The sequence below is a fragment of the Aptenodytes patagonicus genome, chromosome 7, assembly GCF_965638725.1.
Source record: "Aptenodytes patagonicus chromosome 7, bAptPat1.pri.cur, whole genome shotgun sequence".
In the NCBI taxonomy this organism is placed as follows: domain Eukaryota; kingdom Metazoa; phylum Chordata; class Aves; order Sphenisciformes; family Spheniscidae; genus Aptenodytes; species Aptenodytes patagonicus.
This window is the reverse complement of record NC_134955.1, coordinates 37,211,644-37,234,797: the sequence shown is the minus strand read 5'-3', so window position 1 is coordinate 37,234,797 and position 23,154 is coordinate 37,211,644. Positions and strand designations below refer to the sequence as shown.

Below are 23,154 nucleotides of genomic sequence, written 5' to 3'. Positions count from 1 at the left end.
AAAAGCAAAGGATGTTTCTGTTGCTTCCTTGTTTTTGAGGGTTTCTTTTAATATTTTCAAAGTAAATCAGGGCTGCAACATACCTGGAACTGTGGCTGCTGCATTGAGCAGCACATGCACAACCCATTTGTCTGAGACTAGAGATTTCCAAGCAGCACTATGCCCAATACCTTTCAAATCCATAAAATTATAGCTTTAGTTGGCATAAGTAAGGGGAGAAAATGTCATTGTTACTCCAGAGAAATATAATATGGCTACAACAATCTGGCTTGTAATAAAAAACTCAGCTTCTCAGTAACAAGCTAGTGTATTTGTCAGAGTATGAAACACTGACATAACATGGCCAAATGTGCCTGTCATGCTGCACAATAAATGCAGTAAAATGTAGTAAAATATTTTACAAAACCTTTATGCAGCCCACCTGCATTCTGAGGTCACATCAAATTGATCAGTGACCATTAAATCACAAAAACACTATCTTCAACCAATGCATAATATCCTGCTTGCTGTAGTTCTGCTTTACCTAATTCATTACAATAACATTTATAATAGAATCCCAGAACTAAACCCTAAATACCACACTGAAATCAAATAAACTGAAATTACTAAAAAAGTAATCTTTTTTATTTTAAGATGAAACCAACTGTTAGCAGCCACTGTTACAACAACTTCCTTCAGGACACTAACAACATCAAGCATTATGTCTTTTTTAGAGACAAACAAAAATTGTTCAAGGCCACAAAGGAAGTTTATGTTAAAGAAAGATAAGAAATCATGTTCTTATCTCTCATCTCTTTGTTCAGACCATTATGCCTCTCTTTCTCTCACATAAGCTGGTTATTCTCTGCATTTACATCATGACCATAAAGTGATTTTCTTGCTGGGAACCCAGAGCATAGGGGACCAACGCTTTAATATATTTGAGACTTGGCAATAAACCTCTGCCATTATTTCCTATTTCGTTCACCATTTACCTAGACACTTTTTGTTTAATAAGAGCTTTCTCAGTCACCTCCTGATTTTCTTATTTACTCTGAAAATTGTACTTACAGCATCACAGACTGTTTATAGAAATTGTGGCACCATAAAGGCAGCATTACCTCACTGCAGATTTAAGGATGATGAATAGGCAGACTGTGAGAGAACAGGGGGTTTTAATGTTAAATACAGACATTGGAATTAACAAGAAAACATGTAATGAAAAAAAGCACTAAATGGATTCATGTTTCAACTTGATTTTTTTTTAACATTTTCTCCAGCAGGAATGTCAAATACTTCTCTCATCACTTTTTTAATTTCTGTTTTGCTTAAGCAAAGGACTAAACTCTCTCTGTTTTATACAAGAGAATTATTTTGATCCTAATGGCTAAAAATGCATTCTTAATAGGAATCACAGGATCTGTACATCTATACCACCTTAACGTGGAGACTGTTCTTCAAACATAAGTAGTTTTATGAGCAGCAGAACTCACGTCTAAACTCCTCTTCTTAGACATGAGGGGCTGCAAGTGCTGATCTAGTCATACGCAGCAGCTGAGACATTCATTATATGTGGATTCTATGTGACCTAGTATCACAGATGAGTTCACTCAGTATAGACATGAGTGTGTCTCCTCTACATGGCTAGATATTTTCACCATACGTAATAGCTGACACATCTACCCTTCTATCAGATATTATGCTTCAAAAATGGGAGAAACCTCTCTAAGAATTATGGAGGAAAAAGAAAAAGAAACTTTTAATGAAAACAGAAGAACAGAACTTTAGGACCAGAGAAATATGCACAGAAATGTCTTTGATTACACAGGAAGGATTTCCATGGAATAAACCTGTAAATATAAATTTAAACACCCTTTTTCTAGTCTTCCAGGATATAAATGGTGTAATGTACTACAGACTTTCTGGACTTCAACTATTTTAGACTGACACACTTCAAAGAAGTTCCAAGTTTCTCTAGAGAACCATGTAAGCAGCTTGTGCTAATTACAGAGAGCCAGTTACAACACAGTCACTTGCTCTATGGAAACAGAGGAATTAAAGGATTAAGAAAACATAAGATATGCCAAAATATCATAATATCATCCTTTTAATTCAAAATTTACAAGTCAAGATTCGGGTGTTGGGGATGACAACACTATGACTACGCAAGATGTTATCAAAGGCATGAAAAAAACCTGTTGCTGAGTTATATTTGTTCACTAACTTCTTTCACTTCTAATATTGCTAACAGGCCTAGTCAGCCCCACACACGTGTTCCTTGTTATGTCCATTTGCTTTTCAGTTGGTTTCCCACACATCAAGCCAGACTATGAGCCTCAGAAGGGAGTTAGCTGCTCCTCCAAGCTGCTGTGAGTCACTGTGATGTCTGCTGCGTAAGCCAAATTAAGCCTGAATTTCTTGCTTCCACTAGGCAGCAAGAACAATAAGGACAAACATGGCAAGGACGTGAGAAAAGATCAAAAAGCCAGGAATCCTCTCCCTCAATATCCCTACTTTCCTGTCATAGCTGCCATAGTGCATGGTGATGAAGGAAGTAAATGAAAGACTTAGTGCAGAATTGTGAGAAAGATTACAATATTCCAACTTCCAAATTTTCAGTGTTACTTTAAATATTAATTTCTCATGACAAATGAAAAAAAACTATGCTACCTCATAAAATAAGTACATATTCTTGTACCCTGTTAGAAGTACAAAGACTTATGTCCAGATTTATCCTTGGATGTGATCACACCTGTGACACATGTATTTTGTTTAAGCCTAAAATAAAGCTGTGCTAAATGAATACTTACCTAATAATTCAGCCTATTATTATTGTTTGTATATAGATTCCTATTGTTTTGGTAGATGAAACTCAATCACAGAAATTAAAACACTAACATAAATTGTTGACTGAAAGTTAAAACAAGTCACTTCAGCATTTTTTGTGTTACAGATAATCAACTATTCAGGAACATCAATGGAGGAAGACTGGAATCACAAACATCCCTGCCACACAAAATTTTTGAACTCTATTCTGAAATCAAGAATTTTTCATTTGATCTTAGCTGTCAGGACAAGACACTGGGGTAAGAAATAGGGTTTCAGGTTGAGACCAGTCAGTTTAATGGTGATCATTAACCTGCTCTACATCATATTTTTAAGAAGCCCACTTTGTGGACAAGAAGTTCCTGAGGTACTGGTGGCTGGGAGGGAATTTTGGATGGGAAGGGGCATGAGGGGAAATGCCAGTATACACATGCACTTTGGAGGTACCAACCACTGCCAGAGAGAAGATACTGAGTTTAGAAGTAATGCTGTATTGCCACTTCCATACTCATTAAAAAAACACAAAACCCGCCCCCAGCAATAAGACCAACATTGAATACAAACTCTGTTTTTTTAATTATATCGGCACTACTCACGAACAGTACCTTCCTTCACTTGCAGGAGACTGCATAAATTCATTCCTGTGCATCGTGCTTTAAAACAGTCACCCTCGTACTCAGAAAAGCAGATATAACAGATCCATCATACGCAACTTACAACTGCTTGCAGTGTCCTTGCTGCCACAACTGCTTTTTGGGCATCATGAACAGCTGAAAGAAACACAAACCTGCTAATCACTGAGGTACACCTATAACTCTTAACATATGTTGCAAATATAGTCTTTGCCTATTTCCTTTAAAAGCACCGCTTCCGTCTCATCCTAGCAGAATCACCAGCAGTTTGTTTTCATTCAAATCCTTCTCTCTGCCAGACACTGGAGTGACTAATGAACTGCAGAATCTGGTCTGTATAAAAATTTGACTTCGCAAACTAACCATCAGCATTGTGATGACACTGCCACCCAAAATATCACAGTAACAAAAGAGTAACAATTTACACGGGCTCTAAGCCAGTCTGTCCTTCCTATTCAAATTTCAGGAAAGCATGACCTAATTTCTCTACAACTAGTAGAATCTGGAGCTTTTGTTAATTCAGCTTCCTTTCCTTTCTTTATTTCAGCATATGTTTTTGCCACAGATGATTACAGTCATTAGGAGAAAAAATATTTATTTGGATAAAATTAAATATGGCAAGCATATAGCCTATAATAAGAACCTAAGAGTAACAGAAAGAGCCTGTAGCACGCCTTGTCAACAGCTGAATACCTCTCCTGGTTATCTAGTGATAGACTCCCACACCTCAGACCGATCAGATGCACTGTAAATTCAATTCTGTCTATATTAGAACCATGTTGTTCCTGTCAAAACAAAGTTTTCTGAATCTTCCAGCAACTTCTACACTTCCAGTATCATGCCCACTTTACAAAAAAGGAAGATTAAGGCAGAGAAAACTGAGGAAAGAGGGAGAAAGAAGTAATATACTAAACAATACAAAGCAGTAGATCCACTACTCCTATTTTCTCTTTCTCATATACAAGGCCAAATGGATATCCACTGGAATTGGAAAGAACCATACAGCATTACCCTGTACAATTTCTCACAGCAAGGTAATATAAGAGCTTGTTTTTTAATTCCACTTAATCCTTTTTAGGTGGTATTTTCTAAAATCTCCAGGTACATGAAGAACAGATGTCTATTGCCTTTCATTTCAATATTTCAGACAATTCCACAGTTTGTGACTAATTTCTGAGTAACAAGGACTTTGTGTTTTATATTTAAGAACACAAATTTGAAACAGAGTTGCGGTGGCTACAATAACACTTTTCCCCTTGTAAATATGTTATGCAAGTATTTATCTAAATAACATTTTTCTGTGGAAAGCTTATCTGATAACTAGTTAGCATTGCGCTTCAGACATACTGTCTCATACATTTGTATAGGACAACATATACGGTTAGCTATAAAAGTGATCTGAGCGGATATGAATATTCCTCTGTTTATACACAAGTTGCAATAATGGTATTCACTACTTTTATTCTGGACACTACCTGGAGAAAATCTGCAGCCAGACTACAGTTCGGCAGGTCACTGCCCCCTGCATTCTAAGGCAATGGAAAAGGCAGTCAGGTTTCTATTTGTTCACTATTCTGTTTCTCATTTGAACAGAATCCCATTAGAAATGGATAACCTAACTTATCAAAAAACCCCACTTCTTTCCTCATGAATTTGTACAGGCAAGCATTTAGATTTTGACACAGATTTAGCCATTTATGTTTAAAAATCAGATGCTTAACAAGTAGCAGTAAACAACACATCCAAAACATAAGGTCTGTTTTTCCAGGTAAGAAAATACTGTGACTTATCACCATCACTGTATTAAACAACATTAAAAAGGTCAGAAACTAATTTCTGCAAATGCTTCACCTCTTTGTTTTACCTGCTTCTGTGTACTTTAATCCTACTTTTACTTCTTCGTGCTTTGCTTTTGGTGGTGGCCAGACAGTCTGGAGTCTCCCCGGAGTCTTGTCATCTTGCTCTGAGGGACTCAGGTCAGGCTGTTAAAATTACGCAAGAAAAAATTAAAGTCTGCAGTACCAACTGATTCCAAAACAGCAACCGCCATGCTCAGCTCTACATGTGTACTCCAGAATGGTTATCTGCCTCATTCTACTGATTGAAACAGTGCTCAGTTGGTTGGAAGGGATACAAAGAAATCAGTGTAGAAAAATAATTTGAGGAGGAAAATAACATAATGCATGTGACATACAATGATTTGTTGAAACTGTTCACATCAGCGTGGAAAGCAGTCTATCCTTTGGTGAACCATAAGGGTGGTCACTAGGGTTTTTTTCTGTTTCTTTTTTTCTGTGTGTAAAGACCCATCCGTGCTCCTCTTACAAGTAAACATTAGTGGGATTCACCTAAGACATCATTTGACAATATAATTTTCTGGAAGCAGAGCTAGTTTATGAAATTCCTGCCCCACCCCCAGCAGCTTGCTCAGTCCACATACCACGTAATACTGCCACATCAAAGTGCTGCTGCAGCTGTTAATGGAACTGCACTGTCAACTGGAATGTTAAAATAACCCTTTAAATGGGGAAAAAAACCCCACTAAACAAGCATTCTTTGAGAGATTTACATTTTGTTTTTTTTTTTTACATCTCTAACATTTCTGTAATCTGATTTACAACATGCCACTACATGTAATTGCATAGACACAACTGCAGCAACAGCAAAACCCTATATGAAAGTGGCCCCATAAATGGCCCACACGAGCAAGGAAAAAGGAAAGGCAAGGCCCTTTTACTCTGGCTTTGCCCTGAGAAAATGTACATTTGTACTAGACCGGACATTAAGCAAACATTTATAAAAGCCACTCCTGCTGACTGCTGTGCTTCCTCCTTCACCATATGTGATGACAGCTTCCCAAATAGGTTTGCTGTGAGCTACACAAACGCTTACGCCAGCACAGCACAGGGAATGGTGTAAGGAGGAAGACGCAAGCCAGGAATGGGAAGGGCACACACAGACTACAATTGCTGTACATGCCACGGCCAACGAGTAACTATTTTCTCCTCCCCATGTGTAATTTACTATGAACTGGTATTATCGGTCCACCCAGGTGTCAGTCAAGATTTTTAAAAAGTTTTTAATTTTATGTCAGAATAAAAATTTGAAAGAGAATACAACCAACACAGCAAATTAACTTAAGTAGCTTCAGGTTTAGGGTCCAATCCTGCAAATTTAATCATTCAGGTAACTCCCCCTTTAGCCAACAAGAACAATCTTCTGGGCTGATTATATCTGCCAAAGATGTAGCTGTAAGAATTCTGGGTTGGAGGAACTTTACTCACTTAATTAAAGAGTTCAAATCACACTCAAATTCATTTATCATTATGGTTCTATGAAAACTTAGCATAGATTCTTTTTCATTTCTTAAAAATATACTAATTAAATCTCCATATGCCTAAGAATATTAACTGTACAAATGCTTATATTAATCCATAACTTGAGTCGTCTAATTGGAATCACTAAGTTATACTCAGATAAGGTTAAATGCTTATCAATATTTGCAAAGCCAGATATATGCATGTAAATAAGAAAAAAATTACTTTAAATTCTATGTCTTGGACAAACTGAGTTGAAAATCATCCATAACTTCTTGTATCAGCTCTTATCATTGAATTATTCCTACAGGTAAAGTGAAATATTACTTTTAAAAATAAAAAACTTAATGAAAGAGAGTGAGAATGAGAAACTATTAAATAATACTACAGTAAATATTTGCAGAACCAAACTGATTTAAAGCCATACTTAATATGGGCAACTGTTTTGTAGTGATCTTTTAAAATCAGAAACTGATTTTTAAGTTCTTACTTCTAATAGAAAGACTGTGACTATCACCACTTCTCACTGAATTCTGCTACAACTGCAGAAGATCAAGAATTTTGACAAATTAGCCCCAAGATTTCTTCAGTTGGGAATCCAAAATTTGAGATTGCCAAAAGAAGAGGACAATTCTGACATTTTGACCTTAAGTCCCCACCAATCATTTTTAAACAAGAAATTATTTTTTATCCAACTACTTCCAGATCTTAGGAAGAAAAAGTAATTCAACCTACAGATTTGTCTGATGGTCCATCTCCAGGTTTTGATTTTGACCTTTCAAATACAGCTTTCAAGGACTCTTTTTCATTTCTCATTTTGCGTTTTATGGCTTCCAGCTCTGAAGTATCTGCAGTTGTTTCTTTTTTGGGAGGCCGTGTGAATAAAGCTTTAAAGACGTCCAGTGCAGATTCAGCAGGGCTTGATTTTATTTCCTCAGAGGGAAATCGTGGTTCTGTTTTGCCAGAGGCTTTTTTCTCTTGAGGTTCATCACAATCCTCAGTCTCCCCAGATCCCTCCCCAGAGTCCTCGATTCTATCTTCATTCTTGGAGACGTCTATGTTTAACAAGTGCGAGAGTTGTTCCAGGAAAGTAGGACTTGCTTTAGGTTCAGCTGATTTTTTTTTAGTGGTCGAACCTGATGTAATACTGGATTTCTTAACAGGCTGTCGTAATTTAAGCAGAGCTAAATCATTCTCCCTTGGTTTAATTTCTGTAACAATTTCCCCATCCTCTGTGGTTAGTCCCTTTTTCCTCACACGTAGTCCACTAAAGAAAGCGGGCAGCTGGAAAGTTTTTTCAGCCAGTGCTGGTTTTTGGAGTGATGTATTATCAGCTGAAGGTCTTTGTTCTTCATCTGGAAGTTCTTGAGGGCATTCCCCTGTAGCAAGCAAGCGACTGAACTGCTCATCCATTAACATTTTGTCTTTTCCATTGGAGTCATGCTCCAGAATACCATCCAGCTGTTTTGGGAGCCACTTAGAAATTGGTGGGTGTAACTCAATGTCATCTGTATCCATAGTGTCATCACTGTTGCTGTGCCCTTCTGATTCTGACTCTTCCTTGTTTTGATTGTTATCGTCCAAAGCCTCAGGAGACAAAGCAGCATTATTTAGCCCAGATTCGCTTGTATTGTTTTCATCGGTGTCTAGGTCCTTACTCTCTGTGTCCGATTCTGTATCACTTGTTGTATGAACCAAAGTACCTTGTACGAGAATAGCATCCTTGTCATCATTGTCAGATTCAGACAAAGAAGTCTGTACAAACCTTAAATGGTGAAGAAGTAATTCATTTTGCTCAGCTAACTCCAGTTCCAGGTCAGTTTGCCTGCCAGACATTGGGTCAGCTTGCCCACTGGTACTATTCATGCCGTGCTGATTTTCTGAGTCGTTATTACAATCATTATCATTCCTCTCATGCCAGGTGTGAGCACAAGTATTTATATTGGTGTGCAAACGTTGAAATGCTTTAAGCACTGTTTCTTTTTTGGAAGCTGTAGATTCAAAAGTCGTAAATCCAAAAAGTGTTTTCACAGAAAATGTAGTGAAAAGATCAGGTTCATTTTCTGCTGTATTCTCCAGGTCTGGAAGCTCCCTACAATCAGGCACCGCATTTTCTTCTTCCATGTTGCGTGAAGTACAGAATAGGTTTGCTTCTAGCAGTGCTACTAACTGCTAAACAAATATTCACTACGTGCATTCAGACAGCAGACTGAACTCACCACAGGCACTGCAACAGGCAGCGCTCCCCTGCCCTGCGAAGGCAGCCAGCCTCCCCCAGGTCACCCTGCCCCTCCTTCCAGTTCCAGCGCTGCAGCCGGCGGCCAAAGTGTCCGTCTGGTCTCCAAACTCTGCTTCAGGAGCAGCAAAAAGACCCACCGTAAAAAAAGTTCTCAGCAGTGTCGGTAACTTGTTCCTTTACACAAAGGGCTTTTTGTCACAGCAAATATGCCAGCGCACTAATCTCGGTTGAAAATTCGACCAATGGTTACTGCTGGGACTCCTGCAATCCTACTGGCTGCACACAACTTCTACGTGCTAAAAAGGCTGTATGAACAAGCCTCCTGAACAGAACTGGGCGCATTTGTAGTTTGCTACTTCCTTATCCCAGTACATGAGCTGTGAGTGGTTTTCAGCAGAAAATTCCTGACATTCTTTTGCATAGTCTCTCCACTTTGATAAAGATCTTCTTTTGTAAATCCATAATCACCAAAAAATGTCAAATGGAAACCCGAAGTAACAAATCTGAAGCTTCCAGTGCCACCGCCCGGAGCCTGTGCAGAGTCCCCAGTTCCCGGACGGCCAGAGCAAACTCGGGTGAGCGCCCTTGAAGTTGAAGAAAGCAGAAAAAAAAAGACGCCCTCTTCCGATTTGCTGCAGGTTTCATCTGGAATGCAGATTTCAGCCTCCAGGGCCATGAACAAAAACCAACAAGACGGGTTTCATATTACTACTGTCCTAACTCTGCACAGCTATTTCTGTGAACTGTACACAGGTACTTTTCAAAGGCTTTTGCCACACCCAGTGAGTAGGTGCTGTTTGGGTGGGCAGGGTAAACAGCCAGCGCTCAGGAATGCCAAGTTAACTGTTTAGAAATCAGGCAGGCTGTCCATCTGCACTGCACCCAAGCTTGGATGATTTCAAACCAGAACAATCTCTGCTGACATATTTTTTGATAATTTCCATCTATATATATCGCCATGGTAATGCTATATGTGTGAGATTTGTTTTAGTTAATACTGGCAAAAACACTTGAAGGAAATCTTCAGGACTGTATAACTCAGTATTAACAGAAGCTGTCAGGGATAATATATATTTTTTTCATAACACATATAAAGAAAGTACAAAATACTTTTAAACACCTTTGATATTCAGAAAGTAGTAATATTTAGGTCAGGCTCCAGTCAAAAGTCTTCAACTTCTGTTCCTTTTCTTATTTTTTGGACTACAGAGACTGCAAATCTGCAGGAATTTATATTCTTTTTATTCCCTGGCCTGTAAGAAGTTTGTTTAGTCAAATTTCCACATTGGTACCTTAGAAATTCAAAGATACTGTTCTTCTTTTTGCACCCAAGTTAGAGGGTCATTCTATAGTCAGTCATTTAGCTGTGATGAGTAATCTTAAACAAGCAACATGGGAAAGCTGTCCTTCACAGGGAAATCAGCAACAGATCACACCACTGTGTCAAATTACTGAAAAACATTTACTGAAAAGCTGAATATTACAGACAACATGTGACAACAAAGTATCCCAACACATTTAACTTCTGGTTTAATGTTTAAAAATGTAGACCGTAGAAAAAGCATGTTTTACGTTTTCAATATACTATAAAAGATTGTAAAGTCAACAACAAAAGTCATTAGTATCTACTACAGGAAGAAAGTTTCCCAAAAATCAGATTGTAATATTAAGGGCTTAGATGAAGGTTGCAGACACCTTTTCAATTACAGGGTTGCATGCACACCTATAGACAAAGGGCACTGGAATCATTCCCATCTTTATCTGTGATTTAACATAGAACAATGTCTTCTGCCTTACTGCCTGCCATTTCCTGTAGCAAGCTCCGGACTTGCTTCTCCGCTATGCTTAATCATCAGGTGCCAAGGACAGAAACGACTGACAGGTCATGGCTCCCCTGGTTTTCTAGGCTTAATATAGATTAATATCACAAAAGGAAGCTCTACATAAGGAAAGAGACACAGAGTCTTTATCACTCCCTGTGCCAACCTACTCTTATAATCCCAGGGTTAATAAGACAAGTGGAAGGCAGCTACCTCAGCACTGGTTACTTCCCCTAAGACAAGATTTCTTGAAGACAAATCTACAGCAATTATAAATTTCATTTTATGACAAAATAACTGGGGCAAGGTGACCCTATTGAACCAAAGTTTTCTACATTTAAATTTACATCTATTTCTATGTTCAACCACAGGACTAATTGTTCATTGTCCTGATAATTTCTTGCTTATTTATGTATGTACTATTTGTTTGGGGTTTAGTTAACTTATGATGGATAAACATTAAATAATATTTTTGAAGAACAGTTTCATTGGTCACTAACAAAAAGTATACCTATATGAACAACTTCATGGTACCTTTTAAACTAACCATACTTATTCAGATTATGCCAAAATATTTATTTATCTGTTTATATTAATGACAATCCACACAGAATAAAAGTTCTCTGCAATAATCTAGGGTCATGTGCTGGTTTTGGCTGGGATAGAGTTAATTTTCTTCAGAGTAGCTACAATGAGGCTATGTTTTGGATTTGTGCTGAAAACACTGTTGATGATACTGAGAAGTTTTAGTTACTGCTGAGCAGTGCTTACACAGAGTCAAGGCCTTTTCTGCTCCTCACACCACCCCACCAGCGAGGAGGCTGGGGGGGCACAAGAAGTTGGGAGAGGACACAGCCAGGACAGCTGACCCCAACTGACCAAAGGGATATTCCACACCATATGACGTCATGCTCAGCATACAAAGCTGGGGGAAGAAGAAGGAAGCAGGGGACATTCAGAGAGATGGCGTTTGTCTTCCCAGGTAACCGTTATGCGTGATGGAGCCCTGCTTTCCTGGAGATGGCTGAACACTTGCCTGCCGATGGGAAGTAGTGAATGAATTCCTTGTTTTGCTTTGCTTGTGTGTGCGGCTTTTGCTTTACCTGTTAAACTGTCTTTATCTCAACCCATGAGTTTTCTCACTTTTACTCTTCCGATTCTCTCCCCCATCCCACCAAGGGGCAGTAAGCGAGCAGCTGTGTGGTGCTCAGTTGCCAGCTGGGGTTAAACCACTACAGGTCACCAAGCTGTAACAGTCCTACGAGTATTGTACATAGGTTACTGAAAATAGCCACTATCTATTTAAGATTTTAATAGTAGTTATGAAAAGTTTAGTTTAAAAGTGGACTTAAAAGCAGAAAAACCATACTTTACATCTAAACAACAACCCAACAAAATTTATGAGACAATGATCAAATTAGTAGTGAAAAGGACAGTGCTTTGAGTGTCAGGCCAAAGTTATGCAATGTATTGAGATGCTAGAAAACCCAGACTTGAACACTGAATAATTAAAGCTCCAGAAGTAGAAATATACCTTATAAAACCAGAGGTAATCTCACAAGCCTGCAGAAAATGATACTGCTTTATATGCACCTCTTCTCTTGATAATGAACTCTAGGAAGTGAGAAGAAACTTTCAAGCTTTTTGATTATTAGGTTGAACAAAGGAACTCCTCTCTGTATCCACCCCTGGAGAAATGATCAAAAACTGGAAGCCAGCCAGTCTCTCAAATTCACCACGCAGTCCATAAACCCCCAGCCTCAAATGACGCTTTTGTAAGGACTTGTTTCTCACAGTCTGATGATTGTCCCAGTGAACAGTCCCCTGTTGAGGGACTGGATAACTGATAATCAAATACACATTGGTACTTGCCCAATAGAGTGTTTCTGGGTAAAATACATACATTGATATGTGCCCTTAATATTTTTACACAAGAAGGAGATCATCATATTGTGATGTGCAAATGAGACGGAGCCAGTTTGTTGGCAGAAGTGTTTTAATGTTGGGTGGATCTATCTCATAAGGAAAGTCTCTTGAACAGGCTGTAATACTGCATCTGAAGGAAGCAACAACTTCGAAATCTCTAGAAAAGATCAGTTATGATAATGTTACGAGTCTCTTTACTTAATAAAACTGACAACTCTCTGGTGCCTCAGAAAAGCCCCTAAAACCTGTCATAGCAACTTTCAGGGCAGTCAACACACTAATTATACAAAAGGACAATCATTCCTTACAGTTTAAAGCATATTTAATAATCCACACCCTTTCTGACCTACATTTCATCACAGACAGAAGTCACACCTACAACTCACTCCAGTTCTATTCTTGAGGTGTCTAAGAGCTCTCCTGAAGTAGGCTTTAAAACTGGCTTTGAAGAAAACACACAACAAGCCAAAATAATCTAATTTCTATCACTCATATGGCAGAGCTCAGGGCTTCCTGACCCCATATCTATTCAGATTGCCTTTTCAGATTACTGTAATAGCAAACTAGAGAAACATGAACAGGTCACGAAGACACATTCTACAAAACAGCCAAGTGGCTAAACTATATAGAAAACAAACTTTCTACTGTTTTTTCAACATAAAGAGCCTTAAACCAAGAAAACTTTGCATAATTTCTTGCAAATATTCACAGAATCAAATATACACGATTGTGTCAGGCTTCAGAAGAGCCACGTGAAGCAGCAGGCTGTGGTTGTGGCTCAGGCGGTTTGAACTGATCTAAAGCTCAGCTGACACAGTCAGTCCTGCCCTCTGCCCTGTCCCCAGCACCATGCTTACTGTGCTGACTGATAATGATCTTAACATTCTTCTGCTCTCCCGTCTGTCTGTCCTGCTGTTTATCTCGTTTTACACTTAGTATTTTAACTCTTTAAATGCTCTAAAATAGAAAAGGCAGAGAAAATGGAAGGAAACCTATAAATCCTGGATTTTCATCGTTATTCTCAGCCTTGTTACCTCACTATAGACCATTATGTGAGTAATTTTCCCCAGGTTTGAGGATCTGGGTATCACCAACATCTTTGCTTTAAATGTAAGTAATTAAGTTTAGACGTAGCAACAGAAACATAGATATGATAATTCTTATCAAAGTTCAGTATTATATGTTAACAGAATGAGCAGACACCAGACACATTTGGTGTAGGGGGCTGTAGAAATGCAATGTGGTTTTTAATGTCTTCATCAAAATTCTGCTTGGCATTGAGATATGGACTACTTTAGAGAATTTGAAAAAAGATCGTAATAGTTATATGGTTATAAAACCAGAAAGCACATTAAGAAAGTCAGTTTACTATTTTGAAGGAGTGCACATTGTATCAATAAATGTATGGAACAGTTAGCCTGTAGAGCCCATCATATGAAAAAACAATGGTAGTTCTGAGGCAGAACTTGTAGAAGAGATGTATTGGCTGATCTCCTGGTTAAAACGAGCAGACATACAAGTAACAAAGACAGGGAACAGAAGATCATTGTAAACTGTGTAAGTAAGCTGAGTAAGATCTTTGTGCATTAAGGCACAAAGGCCGGCACTTAGTGTAACAAAGAATGGAGATGAATTTTTAATCTTTTCCCTTTGTGCTTTCCTTTTCTAGGTTGCTGTCTTTTCACCTTTTCATTTCAACAGGCCTTTTGCTCCCCATCTACAGTATGATATAATAGTTTAAAGATTAAACAAAAAACTTTATAAAATAAAATCCACATAATCACATCAAATAATTTACTGGATTTCTTAAGTAATTACTAGCTATTAATACTTATTTTAGCTGCATTTTCACACCTTATTTATGTGCTTTTTTATCTGAGATGAAATGCTGTATAAAGAATAGGGTGGAGTTCCATTTCTATTTTGTTTCATTATCTTCCATATCTCTGTATCTTCTCTATGCTGGATTGTGAATGAGAACGCAGCATGCTCCAACTAAGATTTAAAATCTAATGCAAGACTTTTTTTCAGGTTTCTGATACAGATTTTGCATTTGAAATTCCTGTCAGAGCAGAATTCATTCACTCTCTCCCTCATCTACTTTATCTGCCTCCTTCAACTAATAAAAACACAGAAACATCTCTTCAGTAACATAAGCAAACACTAGTACATCTCGCTATATATACATATACAAATATATTATACGTTTACATAAGGATGCTACTAATCCATAGAAAGCTGAACTATTCAATAAGAAGCTTTGTTTTTCACATTGTCACTATTATGAATATAATTGCATTTTAAAACAGTAGTGCCTAACTTTTTGATCGGTCAGGCTAAACTTTTTCTTCCAACAGCAGGAAAGGGCCATAGATCACATGACTGGATGTAGTGTGACTGTGAGTAAATAAATTGGTCCATTTCAGTTGCTATTTCCTGGAAACATTATCTTTGTTTCAGAGTTGCTTTTCAGACACAGGTACTTTTTTTGACCACAGTTGCCTTGCTGTCCGGTCTGAGGAGTGCACAGGGAAGACAATATCTGGGAATGGATTGCTGTCACCAGAGCAAGTCATGCAGCCTATTTTTGGCCATTATCTTTCTTATATTCTGCTTATAGCAGTGCTGCAGTCCCAACGGATTCTGATGGCAGCACCAGCAGCAGCCTTCTCACTACCATTCTTTTGGCAGCTCCTCCTCCAATCCCTTGTCACACTGCTGGACAGGGACTCATCTTGGAGCAGAAAAATAGTCTTTGAGATGCAAGGGCTCTGCAAGTAATTCAGCCCAGAGTTCTGTTCTGAAAGACTTTCAAGAGAGAGAGTCACAGAGAGTGAGCTGCAGGATAAAGTATCGTGGTAGGTCACTAACAGCCCATCAGCCCATGCTGAGCACCCCTTTTTTATAGAAATTGAGTCTTTTGTCCTGAATCTCTCAGAAATAGTGGAATAAATATTCTTCCTTGTTAACTACAAGAAACTGAAATCATTCCCTTTTTCATAATGCAGTTAATTAGATTTTTAGACAGAAAATGCTGCCTAAAAAAGAGTAAGAGAAATTGAAACAAACTGCTTACTAATCTCAGATGTCTCTTATTTTACGCAAATTATTGTTCTTAAATGGCTTTTAATTTGGAACTCCCTGCTCTATACAAGGACTTTGTAAATGCAGACAAAGTATCCTCATGGACTGGATTCTTCCTGTTGTAATATATATTTATAGCAGTGATAACAACTACATCACAGTTCTTTTCAGTCCAGTTATTTGTTTTCATCTCAACATATTATTACGAGGATAAACTTGTACCTTCACAGTACTACAACAACATTCTAATGAATTATTTTAGGAAAAGGAGTTTAGGACAAGAAATCAATTTTATAACAAGCTCAAGAGAATAGCAACGGTGAGTGTAAGCACTGTTAAAAGCATTTTAAATGTACTTCTAAGTCAATTCTGGTATTTCTACCAATAGATGTCACTGTTACACAAATTTGTGTTAGTGTTTCTTTGCACAAACTGTATTATGTAGTCTAGTCTTTAAAGCATTTTCTTCCAACCATTCTATCCTTTCCATGTTTCTTTCCTCTTCTACTACATTCTGTTCCCTTCTCCATCCAATTTGAAAACTACTGCCAAAACATGTCTATCTGTAGGCTGGTTACTGCTCATCCCGGGAGCATATGAGTATTTCCAGCTAGATTAGGCTGGGCCATGTTGAGCAAGTGTCTCACATTGTGATTAACTCAGGTTGCCATTTGAAGCTTCAGTCTTATAGCCCAGGAAGTTTAGAAACTTTTACTGTCAAATTCATGGCCAGTCTGACTCCAGTGCCAGTTCAGCTGTTCCAAAACTCTGAGGAGCAACAACATGGCTCCCAGCAGTCCTGGGCTGTGCGCGTGCACGCGCACACACTCACGCATGTGTGCACGGGTGCACACACTCACACACGTGCACACACACTGCTTGCTGACTTGAATCTTCCTGGTACCTCTTCTTATCCTTGTCGTCAGCTAGTTGCTAGCTTCTGCAATCCATTTCCAGGAAAACAACTAATTTAAACTAAACACCCATCATAATTTTAGAAATGACACATCATGTATCTTAATCTATTTATGTAATTTTAAAATTTTTTTGTATGTATTGCTCTCAGGCTTAGCTGCACATAGGCATATGGACTCACAAACCATCTGGAAAACTGTATCCCATCCAAAACTTTGCAGTTTGTCAGATATTTTGGAACATGGTTTTAGACATACCAGAAATAAATAAATGCATACCAGAAATAAATGCATACCAGAAATGTAACTGTATATAATAAATGCTTGTTGAAACCCAATATAGCATGAATAGAGTCCTACTCACATTCAGTTCCAGGCTCAAGTGCAACACATTTCTGTTGATCTTCTCTTTCTCACTTGAATGAGCAAACGGGTTTGAGTGCCCCAATCTGCAATCCAAAACCCAGGTATCTTCATCTCTGTTTGCCACATCCAAATTAGTCAGCCGTTCAGTGAAGTCATCCTTTAAAGCAGACTCTGCTGGAATGCCGAAGTGAAGTGACATGAAATGAAATGAAATGAAATGAAATGAAATAAAATAAATTAAATTAAAATAAAATAAAATAAAATAATTGCATGCATCTGCACATAATCCCTGCATATAGAAAGTTCTACATCTTTTTGAAATTCTGGTACACACTACCAACACATGCACTTACAGTTCTCCTGTTTGTTTAAAACAAAACAGAATGGCATAAATGGGGTACATACTTTGTTTTTACCCAGAAAAAGTTTTTGTACTTAAATTATGTCTGACATGATACAGGATATATATACCTCTTTTTACATTCCCTAGGATATATACTCTCTTTCATATATACAGACACATCCAGCTTGGAACATTCTAGTGGAAAATTCAGACACTAGCACAATTCCTGGCTGCTACATATGGTAGCTTAGCATTATACAAGCAACTGCACTTACAATTTTGTAATTTATTTTTAATTTTTTGCATTTTCCCTAATTTTAAAAGACTACATTAAAAAAGAGGCACTAGGATTGGAATCTGTAAGCCCTTTTGCTTAAATATAGGCTGATTTTCAAACTTTCTGAAAGCTTATAGCTCCAAATAATTCAGGTGCCACACTGTATCAATAAGCATAGTAAAGTAAACTACTTGGTAAAATGGCCAACGAACCAAAGTACCAGTTATAATTGTGTGAATAAACCCATCTTTCTTCTTATTCACACAAAATCTCAAAATGAGATCCTACCAAAAGACAACATTTCTGCAAAAAGAGTATTACACACACCTTACACTTCTTGAAATTATGCACTGCATATAATATGAGACTGTATCAAGATATTAAAACACAAGACTGTATTTTAGGACATACTCAAGTCCAGATGTGCCATCTTTAAGATCAGGTATCTAAAGAGAGACTTGCTTTCTGACTTCCTGAATCATTGCTTTTCTGTATATTTTTACACATTTGACAAACTATTTTTCTTGTTGGCCATTATGTCATTATGTAAATCATTCTGATATTTAGAAAACTTACAGAAATACAAATATTATGCTTTGTAGTATAATAAACTGAATAAAATGCACCAGCTGAATTTTGACCTCATCTCTATTACTCCATACAATCAGCTCAGTTACCTCTGGCCACTCTACTTTACATGATTATAACATGTGCAAAATATAAAGAAAGTTCCAGGTGACTGGAGAGGAAAAAGTAAAAATCACCATTTTTAAGGTAATCGGACATTATTTGTATCATGCTAGCAAACCTATCATGTCAGCTTTTAGCCTTTCTCCTGATTTCTGTCACATACCAATGCTACAGTTTTTGTGGGTATCTACTGACTTTACATTGCAAAAAAATTGGAATCTTGTCATATAACCTATAAAAACCATACATGCTTCCATAAAACAATGTAGCATTAAAACAGCATTAAAATGCAAATAAACATAGTAAAAAAAAAGGAAATACTACCATTTTTAATGCAATGCTCTTTGGGAATTCATTTTGGTTTTGTAATTACCTGTTCACTGGCTGCCCACCCCGCTCAGCATTACCTCCAATACTTCAAAGCTTGACTACAGTTGCATTCTGCAGTCAGTTTGAATCAATTATTTTTATCTATGTCCCCTCTGTTTCGAGATGTCTATTCTAGGTCAGCTACTGCTAAAGAGAAAACTCCTATGTGGCAGTGAATTTTACCCATAATGCGGTTACTCTAGCAATTTTCTTTGATTCATAAGTGATACAGAGCTGTAGCAAGAGGCCACATTCAGAATTCCTTCTTGCAGCAGCTGGTATTTCCCATAATTAACTGTGGCACAGCTAAGAACGGTCAGCCCTGCCAAATGCTTTCTGGGCTACTAGAAAAATGAGTACCTCCCTCAGCTGCAGAGATTCAGTTTTTGTCCAAATTTAATTTTATGCACCATCATATCAATTTATGGTATTTTTGCTGTTGGCGGACTGCTCCCAAGTCTGTTACCAAGCCTCTATTCTCCACCCTCTATTCCAATTATTACTTAATGTTCTGTTATCTGTGGGTTTACCCTGCTAGCTGATGACCCCGTTCTTCCCTGAACCAGTACTCACCTGTACGCACCGTTAGCATACGACCACTTCTATGCTAAGGGACCCATCTGCCTCAGCAGACAGTGGAATATGAAAGGAATATGAACTTTAACCATCTCTCTAGCTATTCTATTTAAAGCAAATTCTTAAATACTTGGACATATTTCTCCCTTAAGTTCACCATTCTGTCAGCTCCAACAGATGGATTTCACTGCTACTTACACTTATCCGGGAAACATTTTTTTTTTTTTTTAAAATTGGCAACCCACTGTAATCCACCAAGGGGAAATTTAATTGCTTTTATAATTTCAGAGGCTGTGGTTGAATTAAGTTTATTTGCTACATAAATTTATAATTAATGTTTTAAACTATCTGTGTATGTTTAAAAAAAGCTCATATATATTTTATGCATGTATATGCAAACACATGTATATATCCACTCAATCATAGGCTAAATTTAGGAAGTTTTTAAATGCATATGCTTATCCTTTAGCCAACTTAACTGACTTGACAACATCTATTTTTTTTTCCCTCTGAAAAAAAGGCTTCCAAGAGAGTCCAATTGCTATTCAAACTGTCTTCCAGGTTTTACAGTTTATAGCAATTAGGCAGTGCCTCCTATGAACACTGCCTGTAGAAAGAAGACTGCCCAAATACAGATTTGCTGCCATCTATTGTCCCAAGGGAATGGAAGACTGAGCAAAGTAAATGCAGGAAGACTGAGTACTTAATGCTTCCTTAGCAATTTTTACCACACGGACTTTGTGAGTGTAAGTAAACAACTTTTTTATCTTGTCAAATTTACAGGTAAGACAAATGAGGCGCTGAAACCTCAGGGATACAGACATGGTCATATCGTCAGACTGTGAGAATAAATACTACATCCAGGATCTCTTAAACCCTCTAGTCCTATGCTGAACCTACATAACTATAAGGTAATTACACCTGTCTTTTTTGTACAAATGACACATTCTTGTCATACAAAGTCTCTTAAACACAATCTCTTAAATTAGCAAACAGGCGTATTAGATAACATGTAATACATTTCTATTAAGTTACCATTGTGGAATCCATAGTTCTACAGTTTCTATGGGCCATAGTATGTTTTCTCTGGGCAGTCTCTGTAAGAAAGCCTCTTTGTACTTTCCCAGCTGTCTTGGAAAAAGAACTTGGGGAAAAAAAATCAGCTTCTCAAACATTTTTTTTGTTAGTCCAAGGAATTAGGATGAGTCATAATATCCATTCCCTGGGGGAACACGGTTTGCTTAACCACAACACACTTAAGTCTGAGACCAATGTTTACGCTGTGTCTTTTTAGCTTTTGTTTCCTGATTACTGGTCATTTTATATATTAATCTTTTAATCGCCCTCCATTCTTTCTAGATTGCTTTGTTATATCACACGTGATAAAAATATAGTGGTTACTCTTTTTGTATGGTGATTCCTATGTAATGTACAATTCTATTGCCTATTTGATTAAATGTTATAAACGCTCTTATTTGTGAAGCATGAATAAAGAAAACCTTACGTTAATTAGATACTTGTGCTCACTGCTTGCCTCTTGGAAGGAGTGAAAAGAAGGTAAATAAAATAAAATTTAAGTCTTTGTACACCATTTGAGAACGAGTCTCAGAATGCCAAGTTTTGTGGACCTTTAAGGTTTTGGGAGTCTTAAATTTTAGAAACAAACAAACAAAATGAATAACCAAGTAGATTTATTCAGCAAGTGGACCACAAAGGTGAAACAGTCTAAGTGGCAAAGTTGCTTATTTAAAGGCACCGTTTCGACAGCAGAGCTGAACACTCTGAACATCAGAACTACATTTAGAGCACTTATGGTATTACTAACTGAAGACAATGATATTACTGTGGGGATTTAGCTGTTGCAAGATTTTACATCAGCAAGTCACAGTACATTAAACAATCTTTGGTATACTTCCTTGCCGAAATAGATTAAGCTTGACCAATGTTACTGAAAACATTGGTGGAATGTGAGGGTAACGTCAGCTGAGAAGTCAAGATACTTTTTAAAAATATGGAAATCCAAAATCTGCAGATCCTACCAAAACTATTTTTTGCTGTGTGCACCTCAAATTTTATGATCCATCCCTCTCGCCTGACCTTTTTCTTTCTAAATCAAGAACCAAGCAGTAAAAGCTTCCTGATTTTTCCTGTTTAAAATTTCTTTTTTCTTTTTGTTGCTACAGATGCCAATTTAATAAATCTCAATTTAAAAATAGCATTGGAAGTAGTCTCAGCAGTTTCAGATTCTGTAGCTAGATGATACTGCACAGTTCCATGCACATGCCATCTGTGGTATCTCAGATTCGTTAGTACATAAAGACATTAATCCTATATAAACACTTCAATTCTGCACCCAATATTCCCATGTATGTAGCTGACACAGAGGACAATAAGATTTGTTTTTCTGGAGTTAAACTCTGTTTTGAAGTTGAAGATATATGAATAAGTAGGCAGAAAAATAAGAAAAGCTGAAAGGGAATAAAAAAATCTAGATGGAGCCCTCCTCCTTCCCTTTTAATTTTCCAGATTTCCTTTATGGGAAGGAAGCAAATAGAAGGAACCTGTTTGCTCTGCTAGAGACTCAAGAGAAGACTGAAAAGAAATCTTAGTATCAATACAGTTCTTTCGATTGTATTGGATAGAATATAAAGTAGTATATAGCTTTCTGCACAGAAAAGTGAACATTGCGCACCAGCTAGACTAATAAATCCTCTTAACATTAAGAAAATCTGTAGTTAAGTGCAAGACTAGAGAAACTGGAAAAAGATGCTAAATGCTGTCTTTGGGAATGAAGACATATGCCACTTCTTGTCATCTTTTCCCCTATTTCCTATATTTCTATTTAATCTGTATTGGAGCATGAGGTGATTCGTACTATAAGCAGTTTAGAAAAATCCTTGCTGAAGATTGCCTATGTTTCCACAGTACATTTAAGAAATTTTTTTTGCATGATGACAATTGTGGATTTTAAAAAGCAAATGTTAGGCCTGCTACTTGCTATACTTCTCTAACAAAGAAGCCTGAATGGCACAGTACTGAGTGCAATTTTTAAATCAAATCCCTGAAAGCGGTCAGTGTAGGAACAAAGCCCTGGAGCAGCAACACCCTCTGCAGTGGCAGTTGAGGATTGGGGTCCTTGTAATGCTCAGAGAGCTAGAAGCTCCTGGAGTATCAATATCCAAAACAATCAACAATTGTCTTTTGGCTGTGTCCTATTTCTCCCAGCAAACAGTAAATACAATTTAGTACTGCTAATAATGGAGGAAATAATTTAAGTGGCTTCAAATCCATCCAATTATTAACAGAGAAATCTATTACCAAGTAAAATTAAGACCTCCCTCTCTAGATAGGAAGTAAAGACTAGTATGTTATTCTGAAGTGCAAACTCAAAGTAGGATATCTTCCCACAGGAGGAGATAAATTGTACATAGCCTTGACATGAACCTCTAACATTAAAAAAAGAACAACAACAAAAAACAGTGAAGATAAAGCTCTCTGGCCTAGAAAATTTGAGTGTACAACCACTAAACATAGGAATGTGGAGGAAATCCAAAATACTTATTTTCCTATGAAAAACATTTGTGCAACTTCTCAATGCAGAGTTTATCAATTGCAAAAGCATGTGATACAACTCAAAGCTTTTCAAAAAATGCTTTACAATGGTCACAAACCTAAAAAAGATTAGCAACATCTATCAAATCCTATAAATTACTTGTATAAATGTCATGTTCTTGTATTAAAATAACTTTCCATTTAGACTGTTGACATTGAATTTATTTTTTTTTTATTAAGGGTT

General features: G+C 37.3%; 1 protein-coding gene across 3 annotated transcripts in view; it reads right to left on the bottom strand.

Moving 5' to 3' along the window:
• The window catches only part of FMN1 (formin 1), a 209,397-nt gene that overhangs the window by 142,033 nt on the left and 44,210 nt on the right, over positions 1 to 23,154 (bottom strand). The window contains exons 3-4 of one of the 3 annotated variants that reach the window (XM_076344909.1): positions 17,102 to 17,277; positions 5,302 to 5,419 (exon numbers count right to left, since the gene is read on the bottom strand). In XM_076344909.1, coding sequence (XP_076201024.1) covers positions 5,302 to 5,419; positions 17,102 to 17,277 — 294 coding nt within the window. Of the gene's footprint in view, positions 1 to 5,301; positions 5,420 to 7,489; positions 8,981 to 17,101; positions 17,278 to 23,154 lie in introns of those variants that run through there. The other 2 variants (XM_076344910.1, XM_076344911.1) reach the window with 2 other exon arrangements.